The 11,283-nt window shown below is 40.2% G+C and overlaps 2 protein-coding genes across 5 annotated transcripts in view; both read right to left on the bottom strand.

Annotated features, from left to right (window-relative positions):
- Positions 1 to 250: 250 nt before the first annotated feature.
- Positions 251 to 8,529, bottom strand: LOC101783580 (DNA mismatch repair protein MLH3). Of its 4 annotated transcripts, none has more exons than XM_004957522.3 (25): positions 8,217 to 8,529; positions 7,745 to 7,893; positions 7,591 to 7,642; positions 7,452 to 7,499; positions 6,784 to 6,941; positions 6,635 to 6,692; positions 6,416 to 6,473; positions 6,219 to 6,311; positions 5,959 to 6,124; positions 5,851 to 5,866; positions 5,546 to 5,769; positions 5,257 to 5,335; positions 5,121 to 5,168; positions 3,548 to 5,032; positions 3,377 to 3,470; positions 3,182 to 3,239; positions 2,883 to 3,083; positions 2,318 to 2,362; positions 2,183 to 2,236; positions 1,958 to 2,064; positions 1,784 to 1,832; positions 1,267 to 1,326; positions 1,035 to 1,107; positions 843 to 928; positions 251 to 742 (listed from the first exon to the last, which is right to left on the bottom strand). In XM_004957522.3, the coding sequence occupies exons 2-25, from the start codon at positions 7,868 to 7,870 to the stop codon at positions 554 to 556; spliced, it is 3,627 nt and encodes a 1,208-aa protein (XP_004957579.1). In that variant the 5' UTR covers positions 7,871 to 7,893; positions 8,217 to 8,529; the 3' UTR covers positions 251 to 553. The 4 variants fall into 4 exon arrangements, with proteins under 4 accessions (XP_004957579.1, XP_004957578.1, XP_004957580.1 ...); XM_004957521.3 differs by having other exon boundaries at positions 3,182 to 3,284; XM_004957523.3 differs by lacking the exon at positions 5,121 to 5,168 and having other exon boundaries at positions 3,182 to 3,284.
- Positions 8,530 to 9,526: 997 nt separating this feature from the next.
- Positions 9,527 to 11,283, bottom strand: part of LOC101784787 (SRSF protein kinase 1) — a 4,525-nt gene continuing 2,768 nt past the window's right edge. Inside the window, 2 exon segments of the mRNA XM_012844161.2 lie at positions 9,527 to 10,457; positions 10,535 to 10,582. Of these exon segments, the coding sequence (XP_012699615.1) occupies positions 10,230 to 10,457; positions 10,535 to 10,582 (276 nt within the window). The 3' untranslated portion in view covers positions 9,527 to 10,229.

The following is an 11,283-nucleotide window of genomic DNA, read 5'->3' on the forward strand; positions in this document are numbered from 1 at the left end:
TTACTATTGCAGAAATGCAGAAAAGGGGGTAGCAGTGCTCGCTGGATCGAATGGCGACAATAAAGTTTCAGAGGAAAACAATCTGCTGTAACTTGTAATATCAACACAATTTAGTGGTGCCACAGATGAATTTTTTTGGTGATTTGGAAACCCATTTTAATGAATTTTTCCCTCGTGCTCGGCATGTGTGCACGGAAATCATGCACGGCAATCCTGCGCCTCGGACAGAGGAGACAAAAAACACAGCAAGTTCACAAAGGTATCTCACCAATTCAAACTCTTCACTGATCAGATTGCTGCGGCAAAATGCAGATGGACACATTTACATGGTATGAATTGTTATAACAAACGGAATGTACAAAGTTTACAACAACGCCGTGGCAAACCCCAGTCGCCTGTCAGGTGATGGGCGCCGTTCTATCTCTTCGTCAGGGATGAATATCTATTGTATGTACAATTGTATTACAGCAGTGGAATTCTACTCCCTCCTCGACAAACTGTACAAAGCACACTCCCGTTTATCTGATCGAAACCATTTGATATTGTCCTACAGCTATAGGCCACGGCGTAGGTTCCTCAGTTGTTTGAGGCGCATCTGAGCGCGCTCAAGGCTGGGCCCTTGGTGCGCCAAGCCGTGCCAGGACTCTGCCTGCCTTCCGCTCAGCATTTGGTGCCTCGCCAGCTCATCATGGAGGGATGCAACGTTCACAATAGGCACCGTGGTCGGGCGCCCATGAGCACACTGCAAGGGAGGGTTTTATTTGGCGGATGAAAGCTTCTTTCCATAACTGGAACACAGAACAACGGCAGGAACAAGAAACTGAGCAGTCAACAGTCCTTACCTGGAAGCATAGAGATGTTGCTTTCAGTTCTTCAATAATCAGACAGCATTCGGATGGTAGCAAGGGGTCACCAAACATGATCGCCCCTACAGTAAGCCAAGAAGAAACATCAACAAGCCACGTTTTATCAAAGCGGAACATACAGAAATGCTTGCATCATGGACAACTATAAGGGGGGAAATAAGTAGTAACCTCTGCAAGCTTTGAAGTTAAGAATACGGAGAACTGCTGGGGGCATAGCTGATGACCCATCAGTCTCATCAAGCTGAACGAAACAGTAATAGGCAACATGACCAAAGGTTAATGAACTTGTAGATTATATCAGATCAAAATCTAAGGCTCATTCACTTGTAGACCTGTTTTGCAAGTAAGTTAGAAGGAAAAGAGGAATTTAAGTTGCACATGATAGGATAGAGGCTGTTACCTGCTGGATAAACTCCATAAGATCTTTCCCTGTCAAATTGACACCCAAAATACATGGAACCTGTATATCATAGATTATGTTTAGATTACATAAACACGATGCTACAATTTACCTACAAGGCTTATTCAGATGCTTGTTTGTAACACCGTTTTTGTAATAACTTCACAGAAATGAGAAGAAGATCTGGGTTCGAAATTCATATACTTTTCTGTAAATATCTGACATGAACTTTTGACAGATCTCGGTTCACCTTTCCATCCCATTCTAGTCATAAGTAGTCTATGCACAATTACGGGTATCAAACAACTTGTAAAGGGTTCGTTGACCTAATTGTTTAACAAAAAAACTAATATCTGTAGACCTCCATGTCCAGCAGATAAAGGAAAACATGTCCATAAATCAAATAGAACTACAAATCAATAGGCCACCACGTCCAGCAGATTCAGGAAAACGTATACAATCAGCATTGATTACAAACAAGTTGAATTGTATGGACCGAAGCAAGGGTGTTCCTTACAGCAACAAGAGTAACGAGACGGGTTTGTCTCCTCAGAATGTTCATGTTCCTGAAAAATACAAAGCAAATGATCAAATGAGTCATATTTGATCTATATAGATAAGGTGAATGGCTTTTGCACTTCAGGAAAAAAAAACTCCCCCCCAAAAAAACACATATTAGTCAAACACCTACTTCTTGAATGATTCAGAGGAATTGCTATCACTGCTGATGATCCAGCCCCATTTCTGAATTTGTTCAGCATACTTCTGGAACAATTGAAAACCAGTCTCAGGGAGACACTGAAAAAGAAAAAAAATGTTGAGTACGGTATTGAACACCACATATTAGTATTGAAACAAGTTCATGAATGCTATATTGACATAATGCATCGGATGCTGAATAACAAATATGACGTACTAATTCCTCCTCAGAGTCCAAGTAAGTGACGACATGGCCTTCTTCTGATAAAACCTGCAAATCACATCAGTATATGAGTATGAAAGAGTGAAACATTGTTAAAGAGATGTTCCTGGTCACTGTAATATTAATAACCTTTCTACGAAGCTCCTCCAGACGTATCCTTTCATCAGCTGCATGCTGTATAATAGTAAAAGAGGACATAAGTACATAAATTGCCAAATCCTTTGAAAACAAAAGCATTCCATCAGCAGTTCAGCACATGTATTACCTAGCTCTGAATGAACATGAATGCAAAATTGCATGTTCATCATTTTGTTATGGATATATAATTCAAATGCTTTAGGGCATATTTTAGAAACTGTTTGATTCCAAAGCTTAGCAATATCCAAAAGTCTAAGTATTTCCCTAAAAGTAGTTGAATTTACAGCAGTAATAATAAAGTTAACTAAAAGGTTTCCTGAATAAAAAAAAATATGCAACTGGTACACAGCATGAGCATTTGCCCATGATTTGACTGCTCCAAATGCAGCAACCAGTAAAATACTTTTTATTTCCATAACATGATTGTTCCAGCCAAAAAACAAGAATAGACAATATGCTAGAATCTATTACCATTTGCCATAACCATGGTACCAAACCCTTAAAAATGATGGCACAATTATGAACCTGATCCCTTGCGAAAAGAGAAAAAGTGAACCTGATCAACAAGGAGGATAGTGTTCCCAGATATGACGGGAATAAATTTCTTGTCCAGCTGCAACAAAACCCTTGCCTCCTCAAAGCAGTTCCTGTCAACACATTCAGGAACTAGCGAGGTACAAGAGAGATGTAAGGTCCCAGAAGAAATGCTCAGTACATCATCATAGCATCCAAAAGGACCATGTGGCAAGTTCGAAGCCTGCAACGGGAGTCAGTAAGAACATAAAAAGATGCACTGTAGCATAGGACATGGAAGTTCCTCTATGTGTGTATCCCAAACTACAATGCATACTTAACTGTATGCTGGCCAGAGTCATCTCGCCATTTAGTTATTCGAGCAGCTGAATCTTCAAGCCTGTCAGAACATGCATCTTTAAACATTTTCACAAATCCATTCGAGCTGGCCAAACAAGAGGTGTGTGTATAACAGGCTTAGGTAGATATTTTCAGGTATTGAAGGTATATCCAGGAAACTAGGCAAGATGAGCTTACCTGAAATTTAAGTCTGGAAATTCACTGCCATCAGTCGCTGGAACAGGCTGGGTTGAACTCATAGGCAAGACATCCACAGGTCTAGATGCATTGTCTGCATTTGATTAAAACATGCAAAGTTAGCACTCATATAAATCCAATTCGAAAGGAGGCAATGGTTGCAGGATGTACCTTTGGGGTTGTTAATGCAGATGCCTTTATCACCATCTGTGGCCAATTTGCTCAGTGGCTCATTTAATCTAGAGAATTTCTGTTTCCCTCTATAAAATGGTGGAGCAGAATGACTCCTAGATCTACTGCCCTTGGAAAGCCTGGATCTCTGGTCCAGTCCAAGGTTGTGTTGATTCAGAAGATCTTGAGTAAGTGTGCTGTCATTTGCCATATTGGAAGAAGGGACATTCAAATGGCAACCATTATCACTTCTCTCAGGAGAAATATCAGCTGAAAATCTCGTGTCAAATTTTGGTTTCCACATTATCAGGTCATCTTCAGAAACAAACTGGTCGGTTGAACTGCAATCATTATTGAAGTAATTAAGTGGCTGTATTTCATAGTCAAAGTTATCCAAATGTTTAGCTCCTTCACATGTTATTGATGACACATTGCTAAACCTGTCCAGAGCAATTCTAATACTGCTGTCAATATTTTCACAGCTCCAAGAACCAAAGTTTTTATCTGATTTCTTGTCAAGTGTCAAGCCAGTCCTTGCATAACTGCAAGGTGTATCAGCCAACGAGGATAGATGAGGAAAATGACGGAAAGTATCCTCAATGGAAGACCTATCCATCAAGTCACTGTTCCACACAGCATGAATATCAGGGAAGTTTATCTGGCTAACAGTATCAGTCTCAAGTCCTTCAATACATCCAGCTGCAGTCCCTAACTTCTTATTGGTGCTGCACTTTCTCAAAACTCTACAGAAGCCTCTGGAGGTGTTACCATCATCATGATAAAATCCATCATTCAACTTCCACATCTCAGGGTAAGAAATATCTGTGATTGTATCTGTAGCTTCATTGACTAGGCAATCTCCATTTGATTTATCAAACTCAACATATAATCCATCCCAGCCAGATGTGTGTGCCTTTATGTTGGTTTGATTTTGCACCAACTCGGAGCTCATTTTATTTGGCCTATTGAGAGACCCGAAGCAAGGTTCTTGCATTTCAACTTCTGAACCAATCAACTCAGATTTTTGTTTGTGAGCTAAAAACCCTTCAGTTGGTACATCTTCCAACATTCCAAAATTACCAGAATATGCACACTCATGGAATATACCTTCTGTCCTTTGCCTTTTCCAACCAGTTGGGTTAACACTTGAAACATCATCATCTAACTGGGACGGACCATCCTCTAACCACCAATAATTGAGTCTTTCAGGAGAATGCATTACCTTATACCCTAACTTGTAATCAATACTGACAACATTGTCATTGGGCCAGGGTGAATTAGTGATCCTTCCAGAAAAGGAGACATGTTGTATGGATGGCTCTGTATCAAAAGAAAAGCAGCGTGAGTCCTTTGGTGCTCTTGTGGCACTCATATCATCACTGTTTGTATCTCTGACTGCATTCTTCTGCTTAGTGTTTTGGAAGTCAGCATACTCTTCATTGTTCTGCACATTATGATGCCTTAGGAGTCCCTTATTCAATTTCACTGCAGCAGCATCATATGAGAAAAGCTCAGAATCTTAACAGATCAAAAGAGACTAAAAAGATTGAAGTACGTTCACCAAGTCACCAACCATCATTTTTCCTAGGCACACAGGTATCACCAGCGCAAACTCTGTCAGCTAATGGAGAAGGGTAAAATAATAATGCCTTCAGACCTAAAATTGTCCATTTCACAAAGCAAGGAACATTGAGGTCTTATTGTCTAACCTTTTGGTGATTGCAGTGCATGCTTCTTCCAGTAGTTTGTGACAGTTTGTTCAAAGAAAAGCAAGACAGTTTGCCAATCCTAGAAGTGGGAAAAAGAAGAAGGGGAGATTAAATAGCCAGCTATAACAAAATAAATTATTTAGAGATGAAGCAAAGTAACATCACGTTTCTGGAAAAGCACAAAGACACTTTTACTAAGAGTCAGTTCCACGCATTGCAGGAATACTAGCTACAAATGAAGCTTACTACAAACAAGGAAACTCAAAAGCATAGAGCTGTAGTGAATCACCTTGAATTCCACAATGGTTTTTGTAGGCTCAAAATGTAGATCGTAGCTAGATCTAGAACAGCAAAAATTCAGTAGAAAAGCAGGGTAGATATCGGTCTTCTGCCTCTTCCTGCTCTGAACATCAATTTCTTCGTTCCTCCTTGTAACGGAAGAGTGAAAACTAGATGCCAGATTATTGAGCATATTATGAATTGGGTTTCTATTCACGAATCTTGAGTTGATGTCTTTGGAAAGTCAAGGATGTTTCCAAGAATTTGAAAGATAGTAAATACAAGTAGACAACAGGGAATTCGTGAGGAGGATACACAAGTATTGGAAATCCTGAAAATGAGAATTGCACATTGCTGAAAAAACTTCTATCAAAATTTTGCTTCAACAGCTGAATAGCTGATACCTTAAATAATGGACTTTACCTTCGTATGAAACACATCTGAAGGTCCAGATACGTGCCCTGAAAGAACCCAGCTCTCGTCAGAGGCAGCTATCTCATGGAGACATCTGGAGACATCATCCCCGAAATTTTTTGATATAAGAGGCAAAGGGGATGATGAAGGAGCTGTGTATAGCAATTCATCTTCGCTGCATTAATAAAACATGCTGTCAATATGTTCTGTACCAAGTAAAATTATAATAAAGTAAAAAATAAAACGGCAAGCTTAGCACGAGACACAACCTGTCATTGTCAAGGAGTCTGAGTGAAATCTGCGGATGAATAAGCGCAATTTGCAGGACACACTTCTTCACATGATGTAATTCTCTTTTCTCACTGTAAAATATGATATGGAGAAATACTAATCAAATGATCTGTTGAACAAAGCAGTGAATACGAAGCATATGAAACTATGAATAGTAGTACTAGTTATCACATACCTAGATTGTATTTGTTTCCTCCGTACTGGTTGATTGTAAAAAAGCTCCCGAACAACAACTGCAAAGATGAAAGGCCTGATGATAGCTCACATAACACAGGAGAAATATAAGTAATGCATATGACTGGGGTTTTGAATAGACCATTACAATCTTACTCTTCACATGTATTACACATATATAGACACTACATTGTTTTCAGGAGAAAAGTAGAACAATTACCTGTGGTGCCAACAATTTCCCTCTTGTCATCTATTCCCAGATGTAGGCATTTAGATCCCTGTGCGATTGTCAGAAAAATTCAGATGTAGTAAACACGGATAAATCAAGATTATGTACAGTATTAAAAAAGTTCAGCGTTTTGGTGGTGCCTTTATTATCTTGCAATATGCATTTGGTCTCCCACGGGCTTTCGTCCTGATTTCAACCACGGAGATATCAGAAAGTGATGCGAGTGCTTCTCCATTTAGTCCAAAACTTCTAGGACTAAGTTCCCCATCGCCCATCACATTATGAAATTTGGATGTTGCTGTTATATCAGAGGAAAATAATACATCATTAGCATAGTTAGAACCACATACTGCCATTGAGTAAATATTCTTTCAAAACCTACACACATTGCCCATCACATTATGAAATTTGGATGTTGCTGTTATATCAGAGGAAAATAATACATCATTAGCATAGTTAGAACCATATACTGCCATTGAGTAAATATTCTTTCAAAACCTACACACGTTTTAGGTAATGGAAATATATTTAATGAAAAATGAATAGCATAATCAGTTTTAACACTGATGGCAGGAGTCCCTGCTTGTTAAATAAATAGATAAACTACTTCTTTTTAAACAAAAACAACATTGATGCCATTTTCAACTCCATATTCTACATCTGACATAAGTGTAATAAGATGAACATTCAGAAAACCATTTCTTTTATATTGTATCACTTGCAACAATGCAAAGTAACACGACAAAAACAGTACCATTGAATCTAGGAATACTGGAAAAGACAAGCAAATAAACAAGTTTTGGCTTACTATATTTTTCTCCCAAGAGAACCAATTCATCTCGTGTAATACCACAACCTGCAATTTGTACAATATGGCAATAAATTTTTTTGAAAGGTTAACATCTATAAGATTCTTTTTTCAGAATAAAAGAGAGGAAAGTGCATACCATCATCTTCCACTTTTACATAACATGCTCTGATGTTTATTGCAATGTCAATCTGAAATAGATACAGAGTATATTAACAATAACACACAACACAGAAGATATCATATACATCATATGTTGCTTATTTCCCCTTTTCCATATGTGAAAGCAATACCTTGCTCGCATTCGCATCAATGCTGTTATATATCAACTCCTCAACAACCCTTGGCAGGTCAGACAGAACAATGCTTGAACGCAGGGAGCTATGGACACTCTTCGGCAAGCGCTTTATGGTCTGCATTTACTCATACTGGGAAAAATATGCTGAAAGAGGAAAATAATCAACGATGAAACATACGCAGGCAAAACAAATAGGCAAGGCAATTTCACAAATTCAGTTTTAAAAGTAGGTTTCTTCGGGAAGCAGGGACATGCCCAGTACGGACATGGGTGTGTGGCTGTGTGCACCCGATAATTTTTGTAAAAAAAAAATCGAAGTTTAACAGGTAAATACATGGTCAGCTCTCAGAGGCGAATAAAGATAGCAACGTTAGGGTTTTGGGTGTTCGACAGCAGGAAGGGAATTGGGCGGGAATGGGTTTTGGGTTTTCGATTTCGCGAAGAAGGGAAGGAATGGGCGGGCATACCTGCCCGATGCTTGTCGCCGGCGAAGCGCCCGACGAAGACCTTGGCAAGGGCGGCGCCGCTCGCCGCTCGTCGCCGCTAGAGAGAGAGAGGTGAAGGCGGGGGAAGCGGAGAAGGGAAAAGGGGGCAACGCGAGCGGCCGTCCCGAAAGGCCGGAACCCGGAAGGCAGCGGAGCGTCTGGCCTTGATGGGCTAGCGTCGACGGTGGAGGAGGGCGGAGGCCGCCAGAGCCGGGCGGGTGGTACCGGTTGTGGGGGCGTAGTCGCGTCTCACGGGCTCCAGCATCCAGGGGGCGGGGCGGCGGGCGTAGAGTCGGGGGGGAGACGACGGAAGAAGAAAGAACCAAGGGGAGAGAAGAAGTGGATCTGAATCCTTGAATCTAAATCGAACGGTCACTGACGGTGATCGATAGAAAACCAAATCGCAACTAGTTAATGAGGTGATGGACTCCATGAAAATAGTAAAGAGGCCATGGTAACTTTAGTGATGAACATGCATGTGTTTGTCAGCATGCACGCATGAACCGATGAACCATTGCAAGCCATTGCAAAAAAAATATTGCATGAAAGAGAAATAGGACGGTGATCTAAGTACTGGTGTGTGAGCTTTTCTGTGTGGTGCAGTTAGGGATGGTAATGGATCCTAGGCCATGCGTCTCCCAGCTGCAGTGCAACAAGAAGCGAGCAGTGTTTTTTTTTTTTTTAGTTGTGGTTGATTACCCTTTATCCCATCATTTCGACTACTATTCGGTTCGAGGGAAGCCTATCCACTCTGTAACAACGACGCAAGTGACAGCACAACACATTCAACTGCCTCCACCTTCATCGTTATCTCTTCATTTGTTTTTATAGGGGTAAAAACTGACATGTTTTTCTTTTAGGACTAAATGCACTTTTATATTATATATGTATACATATCATCATCTTACATGTAGTAGGAAGCAATCGGATGGCCATGAATTACAAAGACTTAGGGAATTTTTTTTTTTTGAAAGACAATTACATGGTCTCGTGAAAGTCTGTCACGCACTTTGATGACGTGTTCACTCACAAACTAGGTGGGGGCTTGGTTGTATTTTTGCTGAAGTGTACCTTTTGTACCTCCCTCCGTTACAAATTATAGTTAATTTTTACTTTTCGAGATATATGATTTTTTTCTACCCATCTAGATTATGTTTAAATACATAGTAAAATCTATCTGTAGAAAAACCAAAACGAGGAGTACATCACTATCGGTGAACATAAATTCAACAATCTATAGAAAAACCAAAACGAGGAGTACGTCACTGTCGGTGAACATAAATTCAACAATGGTCCGGTGAACTCACAATATGCTTCTATTTGATCCATAGCAACAATGACGGTCAGCCAAACTGTTTTTGCCCAAGCCACCAAATAATACATAGATATAACTTTCTCATGAGCAGAGCAAAATTAGATTAGCACAGATGGCACCAAAAATATAACCTTCTCATGAACAGAGCAGCAGCATGAATTGGCTAAAACTTCACCTCACATTGTCAGAAAAGGCACGTTGGCTAAAGATAGAAACAACACCAGCAAGCAATCTCCAATGCAGTGTAGCACGCTGGTCCTGAACCGACAGGCAGCTTTACAGCGCACAATCCAATGGGCAACTAGTTGAAGCACTACACTGCACTGCATCTTCTCAGCTAAAGGAAAAGGTTGTTGGCCAGATCACATCACCAAATAATAATCTTACATCAATATTTGGCCCTACTAAGTACCAACACACACAGGTTAACATCGCATTAGCTCTGCACCTCAAACACACTAGTGGAACACTTGATACATTAGAACACATGATACCACGAGGAAAGAAGCTGAAGAATCATGCCTCATCAAGCTGCACCAAAAAAACGTAGCTCCTGACTTCAAGACTATGCTACGTTAAAATCCGTGGATTTCTGCAGTCCCGGTCACAAGGAGTACTTGATCGCGAGCGCACTTAGTATGTATAAACTTCTATTGGTTAGACTTCCAGATCTCATTGGATCAACTAAGCCATGGGTGTTTCAAGCACTGCGCAGCAGAAGGCCTGTTCTCCGGTGTGAAATCTAGGATCGGCCGAAGAAAATCGGCAAAACCTTGGGCGTCAGGTTCAGTGAAATTGTACCTTTCAACAAGTACACAGTCCAGGGGCCAGAACTTCAGTCTCCTGATCCTCTTTAAATCACCATGCCGATCAAAGTAATCCTTGGAACGAGTTCCTGAGCTAGCAATCTGAAAAACAACAAAATAAGATCAGAGGGAAACTCAGATAGCTGACTAAAGAGAGGATGTGAGGGAGCAGCTGTGACCTTCCGAGGCATCTTTCCAAGAGTTTCCATCATCAGTGCCAAGTGGTCCTATAGATAGATTACAAATAGACGGATGAATTGGTTGATTGATGATAAACACGTAACAATAGACTTGACAGACATGAGTCAACATTCCGAGTTGATTGATTTAGGAGCACAATTGACATAGAATCAGATCCGCATTAATACAGCAACTGAGCAGGTAACAGAACAGAGAACTTTGTACATGCAACTAATTATTTTTCAGTTCATCAGCATTAATAGTTCTATCCTACCTTTCTTCAAGAAAGAAAAGGTAAGTACAAAGAAGTTAAGGTCCATCTTTTTTTTTGGTAACCTTCAATAGAATTGCACAAAAATGCAGTTTCTGCTTACAGTTGTTATACAAAATGATTCAAACAATTCAGTTCTTCGATTGAAACTGCATGCTGTAATGGAGGTTGCTTTGCAAGATCATATTAGAAAGGAACCCAGAAGCATACTACCACAAGATAAAATTGTTCACATAGCAGCATCTCATTGGGTCACCTCAAATGTTGCACCTCAAAGTTGGTAAGTTCATTTAAATACTACCAGAGTGGACCTTCACTCTTGTTTCATTTCTATAAAGATTTCAGTAGCTAGGTTGGCAGCTGTCACGTTTGGTACATCTTTACACGATTGCATATTGTTTTGAATTCTGAAGTGGCCCACAATCTGATGCATATGCGTGACATCCTTAGGCTTAGCATGATAGGCGGGCCATGTGA

The sequence above is a fragment of the Setaria italica genome, chromosome II, assembly GCF_000263155.2.
Source record: "Setaria italica strain Yugu1 chromosome II, Setaria_italica_v2.0, whole genome shotgun sequence".
In the NCBI taxonomy this organism is placed as follows: Eukaryota; Viridiplantae; Streptophyta; class Magnoliopsida; order Poales; family Poaceae; genus Setaria; species Setaria italica.